The following is a 20,074-nucleotide window of genomic DNA, read 5'->3' as shown; positions in this document are numbered from 1 at the left end:
TCTGGTTGAACTCAGCAGACTCACAGCTTCATGTAATTGAGACTGCAGCATGACAGAGAGTTCTATTATGGCTTCACATATTGATCAGTCCCATTTAATTTCCTCATGGGAACTGGACCACGCTAGTGATGGTGGATTGTGTTGAAGGCTTGATAAGCCTGTTTTAAYGAAGCATCTCAAGGGCTTCTGGAACAGAGGCAATTATCAATACTGATACACGTTTCCTTTCATCAGAAGGTAAGGCTCATTAATAGGCTGCACAACAGCTGCTGTTTGCAACATGTGACTGTTTTGTTTAATTAACTTGGAGATGCTGCTTCCTCAGCCTTACAACTTGGCTGTTTCCAAAAGGAAAAGAAATTGGGTTCCAGGTTTAGATTTTAGTGGTATATATGATAGCAGTATCTTCTGCCCTGCTATATTCACTATTTTGGTTATTTAAGCCTAGATTATATTTTAGAGTAATAGTCCCATCCCACTGCTTATGCCCATATCTGAACAACCCACATCAACAAATTCTGATGTTTTACAACTTKTGAATTTTGTGTCAAGTTACTGATGATACCTGCTATTTTTAATGTTAGTATTCTGGTTAAATAGTCTCCTGCAGGCAGCATTTGGCAGGCAGCATTTTTGTCATTGGATATTTCAGAAATGTTATTAAACTGTGTTTATTTTAGGCTCTTGGTTATGAGAAGGGAGCTCATTGTTGCTTCCTATTGTTTTACCCTTCCTATGTAAAAATCCTAACATTTCGTTTATAACCTATTTGATGTAGGTGTGTTGTGGGTGTTAAATTCATGCTGCTGTTTAATGCTGCAATTTGGATGTATGGAAAAGAAAACAAGAAAACATCAAGGCAAATTGCTTTGTTAAACCTGATTATAAACACAGTTTTTGGATCACTAGCTAGAAGTTTAGTGCCCTACAGAATAGTTACTCTTAGCTAATAGCAGTTTCTTTTGTTTTGTTTATTCACCAGAAAACGATTTAAACCATTTAACACCTGCTATAGTGTTTTCTGATTTCTTTCCTATTTCACACACATTTTCTCAACAATTAGCACAGTTCTTCTCATTAAAGCATGAATTGAAAGTAGCAGTAATACCTTCCAAGGAAATTGGAAAAATCTTTGTTTCTAAGCATAGATGAGTGTGGGTGAGTGAAGCACACAAAAAATTGGAAAGGTAGCTGGATTGCACCAAATGTAATTGACCAATGAACAAAACTCCATAATGTGCTCAAAATCCTATGTTGCGTGTTTGGTGCGTCACGGTAAGTAGCAACTTCCCTGATTTTTCTTCTTTTCTTGATTCCTGAACTTTTAGAATCATTTTTTCAAGGAAAAATTGCAGTTTTCATAATAATAAATATTTAGCACTGGTAACTGTTGCCTGAAATCGCCAGTCAAATGTTTCTTAGGAGATCAAATGTAAGAATTTCAATGAAAAGAAATACATTTTAGTTCTCTGTGTATCCTGGAATTCTTTTAAAGCTGTGACTCATATTCAGCCATTACTGAAATTTGTGGTACTGGAGACCCCATGAAGGTTTGATAGGGTGGCTGGTACCATTAATGTCCTGCAGACTGCTGTTACTGTCACTTCCCCAGTTAGTCATGACTGAAATGTGAAGATGAGTGGGTTACTGTAAAATGCCTTCAGCAATGATTAATTCAGATTCATCACATAATTTTGCAAACACTGGAGCATGGAMGAACAATAATGGTGTAAGAAATCCCCTAAATTTACCTAATAGTAAATGTATTCTGGATTTAATTCTACAAACATACAGATGGGGCCAATTCAGACATTGCCAGTGATGTGTTGAAGCCAACAAAGAGCTCCTTTGATTGCAGTGGCCTACAATCCTTATTAAAACTGTGCCGTTCAAAGTGGTAGTTTGAATGTCATAGATGAGGAGGMTTAAGAGCAATTTCATCCTCCTTTGTTTAGGCCTTTGCTTACTTCCTTGCTCCTTAATTCTCCACTCATGTTCCTCTTGTCGGGGTCTGTTCCAGGCCACAGCCACCATAGCTGCTGCTCAAAACATTGCACAGGGCAGGGGGAGCAGAGCAGAGTCTGCTTTATAGGCAGGGGTTTTAATTGCATTTGTATTTGAAAGGTCATTATTGCAATATGTACCAGGTTTTTGCTACATAATAGAAATTTAGAAATTAACTATTTTTAGGAACATACATATGGGGAAAAAAAACTGACTATTTGATTTTACAATGGAAGGAAATTAGGTAAACATTATAATGCATGGGAATGTTCACTATATTTGGGAAGTGCATTAAGTAAATACTTTTTCACATAACCTGAATATATGTTAATTAAAGTCTTAAATAGTAACAATATTTATCATTGATTTTAAACCTTAATGGTATGATGATTCATTATGTCCCTACTAATTTTGGAAACTGAGGCCATGAAGTGTGAAGTCATTTATTTTTTTAATAATGTAAATTATATTAAGTAATGCCCTGTATTGTTTTTAAATCTCTAGGTGCTGAAGTGTTGTATATGAACATGTCAGCATATAAYGAAGGTCGGCTGCAGTCATCTTTCTGGATTGTTGATAAACAGCACGTGTACATTGGAAGTGCCAGCCTAGATTGGAGATCGCTGGGACAGGTAATTCAATTAAAGTTTAGTCCAATACGCTTTGAGGGTATAAGGAGAAAAAAAAAGTAATGTTTTGAGGCCACTTGGATAGCTCTGTTTTCTGATAATTTACTGGCAAAAGCATCAAAAACTGTACTGCCAGCGTTTTGATGACTCTTCTCTGTTGGCAAGAGTATATTACTATAAATTTTGCATATTTTCATTATAACAGGTATCTTCCAAGGTCATGCTTAAATTTTAAATATTTCATTGTTTTTATTGATTTCTGTGATGGTCATTGTAAATTTCAGTTTACGTATTTAAAAAAAAAAAAAGTGAGCAAACCCATTGGTAAACAAACAACATTTTTGAGCAAACTCAAAATTTGGAAGGACTTCCAAATGGATGGTGGGTATTATACCGGAATACCCACTATCTTTGGGAAGAGTCAGATGTATGGGTACAGAAAGTCAAATAGCGTAATGTTTTTGAAGGCCACATGTATTAGAGAGATCTTCACATTTTTATTCCTCATAAACATGAAAGTTGAAGGACATACATTAAGGCCTCTGCCAACAAGTGCTAGGAACTCTCCATAGTCTGTGACCATTTTGAGGAATTCAGTAATACAGTTTATTTGCTTTCTTGTAGATGTGTGTGCCTTTTGTCATTGCAGCAGTCTCAGGATCATTAGGGGCTGTCATGTTCATTTTTGCTACATCCCACTGACTGTATGAGGCTGCCCTCAGCCACACTTATGGAGTGAAACCTGTACTTTGAGATCTCAGTAACTGAAATGTACAACAGAGGAGGAAAAGAAGCAGTCCTAGGTAGTTATTTGTTGTTGTAAAAAAGCTTGTTTTCTAAATTTGAGCAGAATCTCAGAAATGCAGGAATAATTTTGAACATAGGTTCTAATKTTTTTGTAAAGAAATTGTGTGTTGGTTGCGCTGAATTTTTTAAGATTTGTTTTGAGCTAAGAGACTGGAAGTCTGAATAAAAACAAATCAGCCATTTTAGTAAAGAAAGTGAATAAACGCATTTTTGCTCTTCCAATGATATTAATTTACTTAAAAGGTACATTTACAAAGGAATGTGGAAYACTGGTTGAAAAAACAATGTTCTTAGAGAAAGTCTTGGAAAAGAGGATGTTGTGTTTTCAGTCAGTGTAAGAACATACAGTTTGGGCTTTTGAACAGTTCAGAAAAYGTTTGTACATTTTCTGTGCCTCATGAGCTAAATTGTTCTGTCATAACAAAATAGCTCTTTATGGATTTATTTGACTTATAAATAGTTTYGCTTTGAAGCCTCTTCTGTCTGGGGTTTTGAGTACTGGTAAAAATAATAAACATGGAGAAAAGAARCACATTTACCACACAGAACATTATTTATATATTGCTTATGTATTTATGATCTTCATCACAGACGATAAAATTCCATATAGGTTTGGTCTYCTGATGCTGAAGAAAATCTTAAACCTTGTAACATACCTGCATTAAACTTTGGTGCCAGTTACTTGTAGACCAGAGTTTCAAAAATAATTCCTCACTTTTTATCACTCTTTTTTGCATTTGGACTTTTTTTTTTCTTATTCACAAATAACAGTATATTTTATATGTAGTTAAAATATGATGCTCAAAATAATATTTTTACAATACAAAAARAAATCTCTCTGCATTACAATAAAAGAAAATGCGCTTTCAATTAGTTGAGAAATGTATGCTGGGGTTTCAGAAGAGCCTAAGGAAATTAGATGCCTATTGACGTTAGATATGAGTATTCAATTCCCTTACCCCAGAGCTGCAGGTTAATAAATCAGGGCAACTGTCAAAGAGATCTGATATGCTGTCCTAAAATAATAATCTGTCTTGAACTTTTCACATAAGAAGCAAAATAAGCACAGAACTCTGTCATTTTGTTCTGAATCTTTTCCTCAAGCAAAATGCTTTGCACATGTGTGGGACCTAATCTGAAAACCCACAGTGAGCTGAGCCCTCACGGGGGAAATGTATCTCCCTCGGGTTCTCATTACCGAAGTCCCAATGTAGCTGCAAATGAGGGATCAGGTTCCTCTCTCTCTCTCTTTCTCTCTCCCCTCCCTCCCTCCCTCCCTCCTTCCCTCCCTCTCTCACTCTCCTCTCTCACTCTCCTCTCTCCCTTTTCCTTTTCTCCTCTTTTGTCCCTTTGCCTGGTACTACAAAAAAAATAATCACTTCTGTTAGCATAATTTGTCTCTTAGGAGGCTGAATCTAAAGCTGAAACAGTAATTTAACTTTTAACAGCTCCTTGGAACACATCATCAGGGCTTAAGTGCTTTGGGTTTGCAGAATTTGTGGAGAATTCTTTGTGTTCATAAGCTGGATACTAGAAATCAATCTCATACAAAGCTTACTTAGTTTTGTTGCCATTTTCTTGACTTGGCAGCACTGACAAGAAGCAATATGAGTATTTTCTTTAAAAGTAATTTTTCTGCATCAAGGAGAGATTTTCATATGGTGCAGATATTACTTAAGAATAACCTTTTAAGTTGCACATATCCTGTGCCTCCGCTGTCGAAGTTTTAATACTTGCCAGGGTCYCAGCTTTGAAATTATAGGCAAGACTGAGACATTATTACTTTTCAAGTAAAAYTGTTTTGATTAAATTGAAAGTTAGTCAAAACTGTAATAACTCTGRCTAAAATAATCTGTGCCAGCTGTCCCCTTCAGTCTGAAATCAAACCCCACAGAGAAATGCAAAGTACCATTTAGAGTTCCTGAAAACAGGCTTTTACAAAAATTGGATGTTTTTCTTTCACAGTGAAATATTCGGAATTTTTCTTTGGACAGATCTAGATTTTGTGTCAGGGATGCATCTTTTTCTGTTGTTATCAATATATCCAAATAYTACTCAACTATACAATCCATTGAAAATCGAGGGTTATGAATATTCAGAGTTGTGYCACTTTCTTAGATACAGTAAGCTGTGTAAGATTTAACCAGTGAAATAATCTAGTTTCTTGTTGGTAAATTTATATATGCTGATAAAAAAACAAACAAAAAAAAAAAAAGAGTCACTCAAACGTGTCCAAAATTGTGTACATTTACTGATCAATTTTTGCCTCTGGCTTGAGCTAACAGTAGTCAAAATGGCTATGGTGCTGTATTGTAGTTTCTAGTTCGTTGACCCAGTAGCTTATTATTACTTGTTAAAATAATTTCTTGTTAAAAGAAATTGGTTATATAAGACTTGTTATAATCCATAAGCTAGCAAAATGTATAATTTTTTTTTTGTTCCATGACTCCCTCCAATAATTCCAGCAAAACTTGAAAATGCATTTAGTTCCTTAATTTTGTTAAGGAGCGTGAGGTTTGTAATACATATGAATGCTGCTGGAGCTTTTGTACTAGCAACATTTTTGGAAAAGTTTTATTACACATGAATAATTGAATCCARTGGGCAAACAACTGTAATGGATTAGTTGAACCACTGCAGAAAAATGCATTTGTATGCAACAAATAATCAACTCTTGGAAATTTCYATTACTGTAAATTCCTGAAACAAGTAAAATTAATCCAATTGTCATCACTGGAAGTGAAATCAGACTATTCACAGGAAGTGAAATATTAGCTAGTCTTGTAGGCAAAAAAAAACAACCTTAAATCATGAATACTATCAGTACCCGGTCTGTGGGAAGGTTAGTGATCAAATCTGAATGTTCAGGGTCTCAAGTAGAAGYCTCTGTTTGCTCCCTGGAATTGTGGAGTCTGACTGTAAACATCTGGACTGAACAAAAGTGGCATGTCTGGGCTTCCAGGAGGAGGTGGTCTGGAAACAAAGAAGGGGGACCTGAATGGAAAAATGTGATGTTCCTGACTGGAGGAAAAGTCCTTGAAATGGGAGAGATCCTGGAGATTAGAGAGCTGTGTGTAAGATGGAAGCCAGGGCATGCACCACTGGCTGGTGATGCCTGAGACAGGTGAGCAGCCAGGCAGCAGGGATGGACCCGACTTCTGCTCAGCCTCTGGGGCCAGCAGCCACTTCCCTGCAGGAACAGAAGATATGGGTCGAAAGTGTGAAATATAATCAAGAAGTTGCAAAAGCTCCCATCCTGTTGGTTCTTAAACAAGCTCCAGTATCCAGATCCACTGCGGGTAGCTTAAAAGCATTATCTGAAAAACTTCTGGTTAAATTTTTGCTGAACTGATGTCGAGGCAAAGTTCTTAAACAGAACCATGATTTTTTTTTTTTCCTTAGCTGTGTAAAAACTGCTAACAAGATTTTTCTTCCTAAGATGCCTCTTAAGTTCCATGTATTTTCTAGATCATTCATTCTTCTGATAGTTTTAAACTCAGATAAGTTTAGGCTGAATTGCTGCAAGACTAACTTTTTTAAGGACAGAAATCAACCGGACAGTAAAAATTAGGGTTTTTTAAAGAAAAAAAAAAAAAAAAAAAACCAGGATGGAAATCATACTTCCTTAAGGATAAAAAAAGTAACCATGTGATCTTGTTCTCATTTTTCCATTAACTTCATCTCTCTGTTGGATTCTTTGTATGATTTGTTTCACCAATATAAAGTAAGACTTCAGAAAGGCATTTGATTTCTCTTCATCTTAAAAATCCATCAGGAGGAAGACTGGAAAAATAATACGTGGTGTCTTCATGTATGTATTCATTTATGAATATATATTAATCCTTGGTAAATTAGGCTTGGTCCCATGAATATAATTTGTTGACCTTCTTTCATGAAATGAGTTAACATAAGCTGATCTAATCATCTCCGTTGCAAAGGATCAATGATTTGTTCCTTCTGACACTCAGCAGTGCCTTGGAGCACTTTCTAAAGTGTCCCATGTGAYAGCCCTCTATCTGACAGGACTACTAAACAACAAGAATTTCCTTGTCAGTCAGTTTCTTCTCCATCCTCCTCTAACTGTCTTCTTGTTACAAGTTTCAAACTGCTGATTTTATCTTCATCATTTAAGGTAACTAGAAAATTAGACAAACTGTCCCAACACTTTTTATCAGGTTAGAAACAGAGACTTGTTTAATCTGAGGAGTTAGRTTTTTATTTGATGCATCTAAGATGGTAAATAAATACCCAAGAAGGCCAAAGTGCTGTAGAAGGTGAGATGTGACAGGGTGTGARTGAGAAACTCTGTGAATTACTTTTCCATTATGGTTATTAGTATGTAAAACATACTTGTCTCAATAGTATTGACTCCTACAGCATGTGAAAGTTGTAGCAATTATGAATTATCAATTGCATTTGAAGGATAAKGAATAAGTTGCCCAGTTCATTTATTAAGCTGATAATTCAGTTGAATCAACAGTCAAATTAGCTGAGATGGAGAGTGACAAKAATTATTCAAAAAATATCTATTAAGCTTCTGTAGATAAAGTAGATAAACAAAGTTATGCTTTTTACAGTAAATATGAATTGCATACTTAGAGTGAAAGTAATTGGATTCTGAAATTTCTGAAATCAATAAGCCTTTACTCATTAGGAACACAAACAAACAAAAAAAACCAAAAACCAACAAACCCCCTTCACCCCCACCCCACACACACAGAAAAAAAAAAAAAAGAAAAAAGGAGGGAGGAAACCCCCAAAAACTCAGCTGGTCAAAAGATAGACTTTTTGTGTGTGTCCATTTTAAGTAAAAACTGATGAGCCAATATTTGATTTGTTCTAGTATGAGTCAGTTTTTTGAACTTAGCTATAGGAAGGCTTGCAGCAGGATGTCTCTAAGAGTGTTTGGAATGTTTCTGATTGTCTTGCCTGCTATCACCAGACCGGACAGAATTGTTTTGAGCAATAATGGGGGTTTCTGTTTAGTTGTTARGGCTGTCCTTCCCATAACATAGAAAAAAGGAGACAAAAGCGACAGTGTGGATTCATCTGTACCACCTTCTCCTCTGATCTTTTGTGACAAAAAGATCGATAAAACCTGAACTCTTTCTCTGCCTACTCTGAGATGACAAAATTTGGTAAAYGATGGTATTTCAGGTTGCATCTAAAGGGGCAGGTTTGGGGCAACTTTTGTTTGTGGGAATATTAGAGGTGCAACCCTTTGGTTATGGTGGGTAAAATCAATTGGAAGCAATCCATGTGGTTCTTTGCTCAAAATCTCACCCCAGTTATATTGAGGACACACATGAGGAGGAGATATAGCTCAAAGGCCACAGTTATTAGTGATGAAACTCATCCCGGAATTATCCCTACTTCTCTTGGTCTTAATTTCTAGGGATATTAATCCTAATAAAAACTTACCCCAAATTCAAGAATCTCTGGAATGCTGCCAGCAGTAAATGTAACCTGTATTTCTTTTTATTTGTCTCTCCCAGGGAGAGGGGAATCATGATCTCCTCAAATTACATCATCAAAAACTGTATTTTCTGTTTATGTGCACAAAATTGTCCTCCAATGAAACCAATACAWAATAAATGCTGAACTTACATATATCTTAAAATACATCGTGATGATGTTTGTTTCCAGCTTCCCCAAAATCTTGCTATAGCAGAGCCACCTCTCAAAGCTGATCACTGAGACAAGATCTGCCCATTTGCAATTTCTGTTGATGATCTTTACAGAACTGCATAGAGCAAAGGCAGGCTATAATCAGTCAGTCGTTTKTCTGAACTTTTATCTAATTAAGTCTCTTGAAGTGATGTAATAGTGCATCTGGTCCTTTTGAGATAAGATATTTTGTCTCACAGTAGAATTACTTCTTTTCAGTCAAGTAAAAGTTATATTGAGAATTTCCAGTTGATACAATGTTGTTCCAGTATGAATTACAGATTTRTCCCTAATGTGCACTTAGTCAGTTTTTGCCATCTTCTTCTAATAATTTGCTTAATTTTTCTTACTATCCCASTGGTGTTCAGTATCATATTGTTGCTAGTAAACTGAGCACAGTCTCAAGTGTCCTATAACATGAAACAAGGCTCTTTYAACTTCATTGCCCACTGAGTTCAATCAAGCTTAGATGGGTAAATACCAGACTGAAAGTACAGGCAACATAATACCYGTGTATTCTAGCTAAATTCGTATTTCTGTGTGTCTCGGTTTGTGACAATGTTTTCAGAGAAAAAAACGTTACAGAGTAAATATTTCCTCTGAAGTGAAAAATTTGGTAATTTTTCCCACCAATATGAAATAGGTGTTCAGGCAAAAGTGAAGAGAAAAATGGCTTATTAACAAAACAAGGTGCCCACAGGACACAGATTAAAGAAACTGAGTAACTGTTAGATATTTAAAATTCAGGAATGCACACTGCTCCCTCCCCCCACAGCCATTTGGCCATGTGGTGCAGAGAAAAGATGGCGGCTCCTGCCCCGGGAAAAAGAAACAAAAGAAAAAAAAAAGAAAAGTCCACGTGGCGCTTGGACAACAGTAGAAACCTGGTGGCACTCCTCCCTGTGGATGTAACAGAGGTCTCGGTGTGCTTTTCTGTCGCTGGCTTGGCTTCTTCCAGAGTCGGGGATGAGATGGAGCGACGCTGCTTGTCCCTGCCAGCTGCCAAATTGCTCCAGAAGAAAAATCACATGAGTCAGAGAAGGGGGTGGCAGTCCAAGGAAAAGCTGTTTGCCCAAGCTAACAAACCCAAGCTAGCTAAACAGCAACATGTACCTCCCCTGCACAAAGCAAGCAAGGACTCCCACAGCGCCGATGCTGAGGTCTAAAAAGCAAACGGCTGCACGGCAGCCCCAGCATTTAAACTGCCTGTGCCACCCCTGCCCCTTCTTCTGGGTCAGGTTTAAAGGCACAGGCACTTTTGGGCATACAAGCAGACGGAATATAGGAATAGAGTGTTATCGTTAAATCAACCCAAGACACTGTGTTAATAAATTTTTCTTAAATAAGACAGAGAATATCTTCTTCTAAAAAAATTTTATATGCTGTTATCCATGTGATCCAATCCTTAAAAAAAAAAACAACAACAACAACAACAACAACAAAAACCAAAAAAAACCTTACAGGATTTGTTTCTAGGGGATCATTTCCCAAGCTAGCTAATATTATAAAGATAACAGAAAAGTGCAACCCAGATCTTCAAGCATAGGTGAACGAGGCAGTATGTGAAGAAAGCAGATAGAAAAATCTATTACTGAGCTGTATTGACAATTCCTTTTTTGGCAATTAATTACTTAGACTATTTATCACTTTTTTCTATTTCTTGCTGCATAGRAATCTAGTTGTATTGTCAGAACTCTACTAGTATGCTATTACAGCTTGTCCTTCARAGGACAGGCTGAAAATACTTTATTTGCACTAAGAGCTTTTAGCTAGAGTTTCTATCTTTAACCAAATCTAGAGCAGTTTAGTGGCTGATAYGTATCTCAAAAATTGCAGCTTTTCTATTTTCTTTCTTCTTTTTTTCTTTTCCCCAAAGACTGGGAGATTGGGAGAAGMTATATTGCTTTTGGAAATGTGCAGAGATCATAGCATGCATTTATCATGGTGTAAGGTATGCATTTTTGGAAGTACAATGTTTTGTTTGATTCTTTAATTGAGATGGGCTSCTTTTTCTCTGGTACATCCACTAAATCAGGACAGTCAGTGTTGCCCATTAGGCTTGCTCTGCTTGAAATTTGTTACCTATGCATCCAGTATTTATAAATAAATGTCAGTAGAGCAAAAGGACTRTTTGTCTCTTGCTTACCATTGCTGTGCGCTCCTAACAGAGGGCTGGCTAAAGCTGGACAGGAACATGGGTAATGGGAGCTGCTCCACTGGTGCTTTGTAGGCGCTTCATTGCTGCCTGGTAGTGCCCTTGGTTCCTCCTTACTCCTATGGCCTCTGGTTTTGTTATTTTGCTCCTGAAAGCAGCATGACATTATATATTCACCTTGCACTTGGAGCCATAAACTCTTCTCAGCTTGGCTAGTTTCTCTAGGTGCAGCTGATTCCCAGCTCCGAGGAACCAGGAATTTATTCCTGTTTATCATACTTCTCACACTGCTGTGCWCCATTCTCACATGCATCAATGCATCATTTGCATTTTATGTTTGCATTTAATGTAGGGGAGGGCAAAATGCATCAACAGCTTGGTGCATGTTTTTATTCGATTTCTGTTGACTGTAGGAATAAGCTCATTGCTCTGTTTCTGACCTCTGAAACTACAGATCCTGTCTCTTTTTTAAAACTTTTTGTTKGTTTTTTTTCAGTTGCTCTGAAAGTTCTGTATGACATATTTATCTACTGTTGGAATAATCAATAACAAATTGTAAATCAGTACGTAACAAACCTGCAGAGCAAACTGATGGATTTTTCAGTTTGAACAGATAAACTCACTTCTTTCCAAAGCAGCATGGAATATTCAGGTACCTAGATACCTGAGTATCTGCCGAATGCCGGGCTCACCATGAGTAGATTTAGATAGGAYATTTGGAAGAAATTCTTTACTGTGWGGGTARTGAGGCACTGGAACAGATTGCCCAGAGAAATTGTGGATTCCCCATCCCTGGAAATGTTCAAGGCCAGGTTGGATGGGGCCCTGAGCAATYTGATCTAGTGAATGGCATCCTGGTCTGTAGCASGGRGGTTGGAACAAGATGATATTTATRGATATTTTCATCCAAATATTCYATGATTCTATTTTCTTCTCATCTTTTTTTTAGTTACTATGGGAGTCCTGTGAACAGGTTTACCTTCTGTTGGAGTAATCAATAGTAGATTGTAAATCAATAAAGAATACGCCTGCAGAGCAAAATTGTGAAATATCCATTTTGAATAGATAAACTGACYTCTTTCCAAAGCAGCATGGCATATTCAGGTAGTTGGATCTCCAAAACCCAAAGGAAAATAGAAGGTTCTTTCTCCAGTAAAACTAGCCTCATAAACTTGCCATACTGCCACTGTGTCTTAATTAAGAGGCATAGATGTTGCAAAGAGAGTGTGATCTGCTCTGGTTTAGTACTGGTCCCTCAGATACTTGACAAATAATGTCAGTGTACTAGCATTACCAAACTTGAGAATTTTGGATGGGTTTTAGAAGTATTTAGGGAACTGGCCGCATGCAGGAATTTGCTGCCAGAACACAAACTGTACATCACTATACACAGGATAGAAAATCACCCATACAAGCATGTGCAAAAGAAGAGACAGCTTTCAAGACCCCTTCTGCTATCCTGAAGCAAATACTGTGGCGAATAGACAGCACTGGTGAGATGTGCTTGCACAAGTCCCATGGCCTAACAATAAGACTTGCTAGCCTAAAATTTAAGCTGTTGAAATTTACAAAACCTGTTTGGCAGGATCTCCCAGAAACTGCATCACAAAAARCTCACCTGGCATTTGTCTTGCCTTTGAAAAAACGAAAAAAGATACTTTGGTCACAGAGATGAAAATTGTTTCTAGGGACATCTCTATAAAGCCTGTTTGCAGTGATCTACCCACTGGTAGTCTGAAATAACCAGTAAACTTACATGGRTATAAGAAAAGCAGTAAATCCACCACCTTCTAAAAATTTTATTTATATTATGCTGAAAGAAAACTTGTTCATTATACCCCTGCTGAATCTCTGAGSGGAGCTAATGCACCACAGTCCGTTCTGTCATCTTCCACAAGAACTTGCTGGCAACTGATCTTGGTCAGTGATGTTAACAARTGGAGGCCGATTCCTCTCAGAAGGRTTTAGAYATTAGCAAACCCCATCAGATCAGTCTTGTTCAACTAAACAATTAAAATAACAAMMTTAAAATAATTATGGAAGTRAATTCCCAATATGTGGTTYMACCCACMCACACACACTTTGATATTGCACAGATGACAGTTCCCCTCTAGAAAAATGTCTTAATTCAGAACTGCCTCAACTCCAAAAGGTTCCCAAATGGAGCCCAGTCACCTCCTGCTTGAAAGTTTGGATCCTTTCATGGAAAACTGGATTTAGTATTGTCCTGKGAAAAAGACACACAGTAAATCAGGCTGAAATACCATGGCATAAACCTCCATGAGTAAGGGTAAGGAAGGACAATCACTTCAATCATTCTGTAAAAGACAAATGATTCTGCAGTTCAGAATAAAATCTCATCTTTTTATATCCATAAGTCATCAAGCAGAACAAAATAGATTCTGGCAAAGCATTCCTTCCATATGAATGTGCAGCAATAATGTCATCACTAACCTTTTCAGATTTTGATATTGTTGTCATAAGCATCAAGGCCTGGTTTAGAAGTYCTCATGCAGTCTCCTTTCTTAACTTTTTTAAGTAAACAGCAGACATCAAAACAGTGAAATCATTGATGCTTCCCTGGAGCTGCTCAGTGGAAAAATATTAATCCTTGCATGAGAGAGGTATATTGGGCAGGCAGCATCTGCAAACAGAGCTGTTCAGTGTTTCTTCAGGAAACTGAAGTCACGAGAACCGTGGTATTGGACAGGCAACTCTTTCTTATCAGTATGGTGAGTTATTAGGCATTTCTTTCAAATATATGCTAAAGCACCTCACTTATAATAAAAAGCTGAGGAAACTGGGCCTGTTTAGCCTGGAGAAGAGATGATTGAGAGGGGACCTCATCAATGTCTATCAGYATCTCAAGGGAGGGTGCCAAGAGGATGGAGCCAGGCTCTGCTCGGTGGTGCCAAGCAATAGGCAATGGACAGAAACTGATGCAGAGGAAGTTCCACCTGAACATGAGGAAGAAGTTCTTTACTGTGTGGGTGATTGAGCACTGGAACAGGTTGCCCACAGAGATTGTGGAATCGTCCTCACTGGAGATACTCAAGAACTGCCCAGAGGCCATTCTGAGCAATGTGCTCTAGAATGACCTTGGTAGGAGGGAGGCTGGACTAGATGACCTCCTATAGCCCCTTCCAGTCTTACACAGTCTGTGATTGTGTGTTCCCACTTACGCTGCTAGTCAGGAGGCAGAAATACGATGTATTAATTTAATTAYAAGTTTTCTTCCTAGGGGCCTATACCAGGACCATATCTTTACAGGAGACATTGCTTYCATGTTGAAGCAGCCAGAAACCCCACAAATATCTAAGATGGCTGCTCAGGAGAAAAGACCATAGAGCAATCGTGGATTCTAAAAGAGATTTTTTTATTGGCTAGACATTGTTCTAGGGCTGCCTCTGTACTGTTTGGCTAAATGGCCTTACCTATCTAAACTGCTTGGATTTCAGGATTACCTCAAGGTCCTGTACACTGAATGTAATCAAGCCTCAGTCAAAAACTAATTAGTGCCTGTGGCCCTCTGCTTACACCAAGAAAACAGGTTTCTAATTCTGATCAGGTAGTCTGGCAAAGCTCAACAGTTATAGCAATAATTCATATGCAATGTCGTTGTCCCAGTTTGTGTCCCCAGCACGCCTTCTACCAATCTCTATTCAGTTTTGCAAAAGGAAAACCCACTCTGTCAGCAATGTTATAAATAATGCATCCAATTAGTCAACTACATGCTGTTGCATTTCCCTGAAGGCCATGGATCTGAAAGCCCCAAAGAAACTGTGTGCTTTGAGAGAAATGTTTAGACACAAATACTGCCCTTACTCTGAGATCAGCCCTTTGCACTCTCCTCTCTGTTGTACAGCAGAAGACATATGAAGGCTGCCCTTTGCATTGCACAGGATGAGAACAAATGCTAAGAGCCTGTGCTGTGATTTCCAGCTGCGTGAAGAGAATGCAAGATAAGGSCTGACAGGAGTGGCTCTGGTGCAGGGAAGATGGAAAGAGGCTGTGGGAGGTACACACACGTGYGTGGTGAAGGAGAGTCCAGCTCTTTTCAGAAATAGGCAGGGTCTTTCAATTCACCTCTTAGGTTTTTGATAGTTCCACTGGAGAAGTGAATTTTTTAATGTTGTGTGAATGACACCAAGACTGAAATGTGATGCAGTTTGCCAGCAGTGAGATGGGAGGCCAACACWACGTGATCCTTTTCTTTCCAGCCTGCACATTTCTTTGATATAATCAACAAAAACCGTGTTTCAAAAGAGAAACAGAATCAAATTAATTAGATTTCCTGCACTAAAACAAGAAATAAATCAAACATRATCCTGGAAAAATGTTTTCTTGCAGTTGCAAGCTTCCATTTCCCCTAAAGAAGACACTTGTGTTTGCTTTGAGGATAGAATGAAACTGTAAACTGAAAAGTCATTTGAAAATKATAAATTAGGCTGTGATTATGCCAAGTGATATTAATTATGCTGATAGATTATATGGCAACAAATTTTTAACTGATTCAGTTCTGCCTTCTGGCTTGCTTCTGGCTCATGAGCCATGTGTCAGGCTTCGTTTGTTACTGAGTTTCAACAACAGCGGTAAAAAGCCCAAACTTGCGCTCACAATTCTGTGGTAGGGTCTATGCAAACATCATCACAGAGTGGTCCATGGTTTAAACAAACTATATTTGAATTTTTTGTACAAAAAAATTATTTTTGATGAGTTTTTTGTATCAATAGAGCAGATGGCTGAAAAAGAAAAATCATAATGGGGCTTCTTTCTAATGTGATGAGGACACAGGGGATTTGTGGTTTTCTGCTTTGAAGATGCATTGCTACCTCTTCATCACAAAATTCTTTTTAAAGCACACCATTTTAAAACAAGCCCTCCTTCTGACTTGGTGTCTAGCTTCCTTTGCATCTCAGCAGCAGAATTGTTCAGCAGGAATGGAATGCTAAATCTGTCTTTCTTTCTCAGCATGATTTTCTTAAGATCAGGATGCTATGAAAAACAATGATGTGGCTGAAGTGGAAATTACTGTGCAGTTTTGTGTTCCTGGCCTATGGACCATCGAAAAAAAGAAGGGAACACAAAAATTAGCAGCTCCTCAAAGATCTCTGCCTTATGATGACATCTTTTTGTCATTAGGTAATATCAGTAAAATTAACATAGGACGCTGTAACTTCCWGGGAGTTTTATTCTGCAAGAACTACAGATCCAAATCAGTCAAACATACTTTCTAAAGGTGAGAATTAAAGGCCAGTGGACTGCTAGTGGCTGACAACTCAAATTTAYCGTCTTCGATGGGGTACAGTCAGTCCTGCTGTTGTACAGCAGAAGACATATGAAGGCTGCCCTTTGCATTGCACAGGATGAGAACAAATGCATTTATGTCACTTCCTTTCCTTCAATGAAAACATGTCATGGCTTTATACTGACATTCAGTGCCAATGCTGGGTGCACTCTCTCTCAAATGCATCACCTTTTCTTGGTCACATGCTAAGATTTATTTCCAGCATAGTGGCTTGAGTGACAGTTTTCCATGYTCTGTAATGAGATTGAGTTCCTGACTCAGTTTGAGATTGCATTCTTTTGTTAAGTGGAAGAGCTTCTTTTCTAGTTAATTAGAAATTCTACCTGGTAATTATTTTCACATTACTTAAAACCAACATGATAGAAAATTAACCTTTAGCCTTAGATGACAGAAATGTAAAACCTAAACAACTGTAGGACAGAGGCCAGGCACAAAAGGGATCCAAGTGCGAGACTCACAGAATGATTAATTGGAGAATGGTTACGAGTTGAAAGTAGGATTTTAAAAATACCATTTATTTGATGGACGTGTCTAAAGAAAACAGGGAAGCTGTACAGTTAAACAAYGAAACGGTTAATCTCAAAATTTAATCTGTTTGAATTCTCTTAAGTAATATTCAAAAGCAGTTTGTAGTTGTCAAAATAACAGGGAATTCAAGTAAGAACATTTATTATACCCTAGATGATTTCTGACATCCATAGATGCTTTTAATTTAGGTTTATTCATTTTTCAATAGTTTAAGMTAGACAGAGTTTTATTACTTTCCAGAGAAAACAGTGCTTTCCCTTTTGTATTAATTGTTTCTATTTARTATTTCCCAATATCAGTGCAGCTCCCATTTTCTCAGCAACATGAAGAGAAAAAGTGGAACTGGGCGGAGAAGCAGGACTGTGCTGGATTTTGATTTCACTGAATTACTTTTCATTTTAACATAACGAAGTGTGAAGTCTCTGTGCAGTATTACTATCCAAGCACAGAAGGAGGATTTTTGTCTTTCTCAAATCTCTCTCTCCCTTTGTTGATGATCACTCCCATTAGAATGCCCTTCTCCTCCTGCACTGCAGCCACCCCTCAGCTGTCACCTGTGCCTGGCATGGGATGGGCACGCATATCTGCTCAGTAGGTTTTGGTAAAGAGAGGTAAAGAATAGCTGCACAGAGGCAGCCTTCAGTGGTGCTGTGAAGATTGGGAAWTACTCAGAATTAAAGGATACCTCATGAAAACATAAGAAAGGTCTGCAGTAGGGATCAGTTCAGRCCAATAATGAAAAAAGAACGTTTGGAGTGCAGTCCAACTGGATAATTAGAACATATTTTATGAAAAAATGAGTGTACCACTGTAAATATCTRTGATTTGTGTTAAGCTGATAATGAGTAGATCATATGTTATTTTTCTTCAGAATCTATTGACATCTTAGCTCCATTTATGCTTTAGTAATTGTTTAATCAGTCCAGAATGCTTTTTATTACTCCATTGGTTTACCCTGTTGTGATTCTGGCTTTGCTCAGTCATTCATTTAGGATCTCGTCATTAAAAAGTCAGAGGCTTGAATGCACAATTAAATATGTTTTCAAACTCAGGCAAATGACATACACTGTCCTGTATACCGAAAGTCTACCTAGTAAATTTGGTGTGGCATAGGCTGCCTGTAGTTAATCCAGAATTTCTGTAGCACGGGCAGTGGGTTCCTGGCACCTGGCCAGTGGCCAGAGCTTGTGGGCAAGTGGCAGTCCATGCCTGAGGAGAGCTGCCTGTTRTTTTTAGGATCAGGTTTGAGTGTGAACAACTACTAAAAACYTTTTCTTTAAACAAGGGKTTTTTTTAAASCTTCCTACTACATTTGCCACAACTCAGATATTGCAAGCTGTGAACCAGATTGTGTCACTCTTATGTAGGTCAAATAGTACCTTGMCTGCACAGTGGGGTTGTCTCTTAGAGTGTGGCTCAAGGTAAAATAAAATGTGCTGTCTCGTCTGCACAGTCCAGGTTAAGGACACATTGTACACCCTCTCTGACCCGTGACCCAAACGTACCTGAACAGTCCTGCTAACACTGTTTCTCAGTTTAGGAATCTCACAGTGTTCTTCATCCATAGCCTGGATTGTTCAGGTWCTTTTCCCATGTTTTTTCTTCATTTTGCATAGAATGCCTATGAATGTACATGGGAAAAGAATGGACAAGAATTCCTGTTGATGAAATCCTGGTTTTTGTTCAATCTAGTAACGAATTCCTCCTGTAGTCGTAAAAATTACTATTTTTCTAGTTAGGCCTTATTTATTACTTTTCATAGCTTAACCAAATTCCGTAGTTAGAGTATCATTGTACAGTGGGAAGAAAGTACATTTCTTGAGCCAAATGTAATTCACTTTCCTGGTGAATTGGCAAACAGGAATTTGGTAGTCTTTAAGAGTTGCTTTGCACAAATGTAAATGGCATGGGGAAAAACGAGAAAAAAAGCTCCCATGTGTTTCATTCTTTGATGAGAGCATGCATGGTAGTTCTTGACCAAGAAGGGAAGAAACCTGCTCAAGAGAGGACACAAAAATCTCAGTGCTGATAATCATTCCTTTCCCCACTCCCTGGTATGTGCCCTGGATATGTCACTCACAAGCAACCGTACAACTTTACCATCCAAACGTTTCTGTTCCATTTTGAGTTAATCAAGTTTGCGAATCTTTATTTTCATTTCACGTTTATCTTCCTTCATTTCATTAAGGTTTTGATTTTTTGAGATCTTCTTCAGTTTAATTTCTCAGTGACATTTTCACTACTATATTAATTGCTCTTAAAACTCAGGATGAAGAGGTACTTCCCTTGCATTAAGAGCTTCTGCACTGAAGGATTTTACCTTAACAGATACCTCATATGATGCTTAGCTGCAGGTTTCCATGATGACAAGCCACGCAGCAACACTCAGATTTTGATTCTTACAATACAGATGTTTTTGTGCTTCTCCTCTTAGACTACTAAAAAAAAAAAAAAGTCTGTAATGACAGCAGCTCTCAAATGGAAGAGAGTCTTTTACGTTATCTAGATGACATACCACTTCATACTAAATCTGTCACTAGCACATCCTTGCTGCCCTATATGTCTCCAGGATCAGAGGCTTTGTGATTAATAGGAAGAGCAGTTTCTGCTCACCTCAGAGTATGGGAGTAGGACTAGGTTCCGTGTGGAAGGTGCTTCTAAAACTGCTTTTTTTTTTTGTCTCCAGACTAATTAGGGCACTTGTACAAGAGAGGAGTTGGGTGGGGTTTTACTGTACATGCATGTTGTTTGCATTTCAAGGGGATTTTTTGTACCTAAGCCAAGAGGGTCACAAGGTAACAGGCTGACATCTAACCTGGTTTCTTAATTTGGTGTGCACAAGAAACATCAGATTTGCTGTCTGTCCTCTTCCTACAGCCTYGAGTCAAASCTATTCAGGTTGAGTCAAATTTGARCTCAAGTTTATAAAAACTTAATGAAAACAGGCGCCTAGGTAAAGAAGGTATCTGTGTTTTC

The 20,074-nt window shown here is 37.9% G+C and overlaps 1 protein-coding gene across 1 annotated transcript in view; it reads left to right on the top strand.

The window, feature by feature from the left end:
• PLD5 (phospholipase D family member 5) overlaps window positions 1–20,074 on the top strand; it is a 134,866-nt gene that overhangs the window by 100,668 nt on the left and 14,124 nt on the right. Inside the window, exon 5 of the mRNA XM_057389698.1 lies at window positions 2,509–2,636. Coding sequence (XP_057245681.1) covers window positions 2,509–2,636 — 128 coding nt within the window. The remainder of the gene's footprint in view (window positions 1–2,508; window positions 2,637–20,074) is intronic.

This window comes from Malurus melanocephalus, unplaced genomic scaffold (assembly GCF_030028575.1).
Source record: "Malurus melanocephalus ecotype Western Australia unplaced genomic scaffold, MMel_1.1 scaffold_19, whole genome shotgun sequence".
Lineage (NCBI taxonomy): Eukaryota > Metazoa > Chordata > Aves > Passeriformes > Maluridae > Malurus > Malurus melanocephalus.
This window is presented reverse-complemented; position numbering and strand designations above follow the sequence as displayed.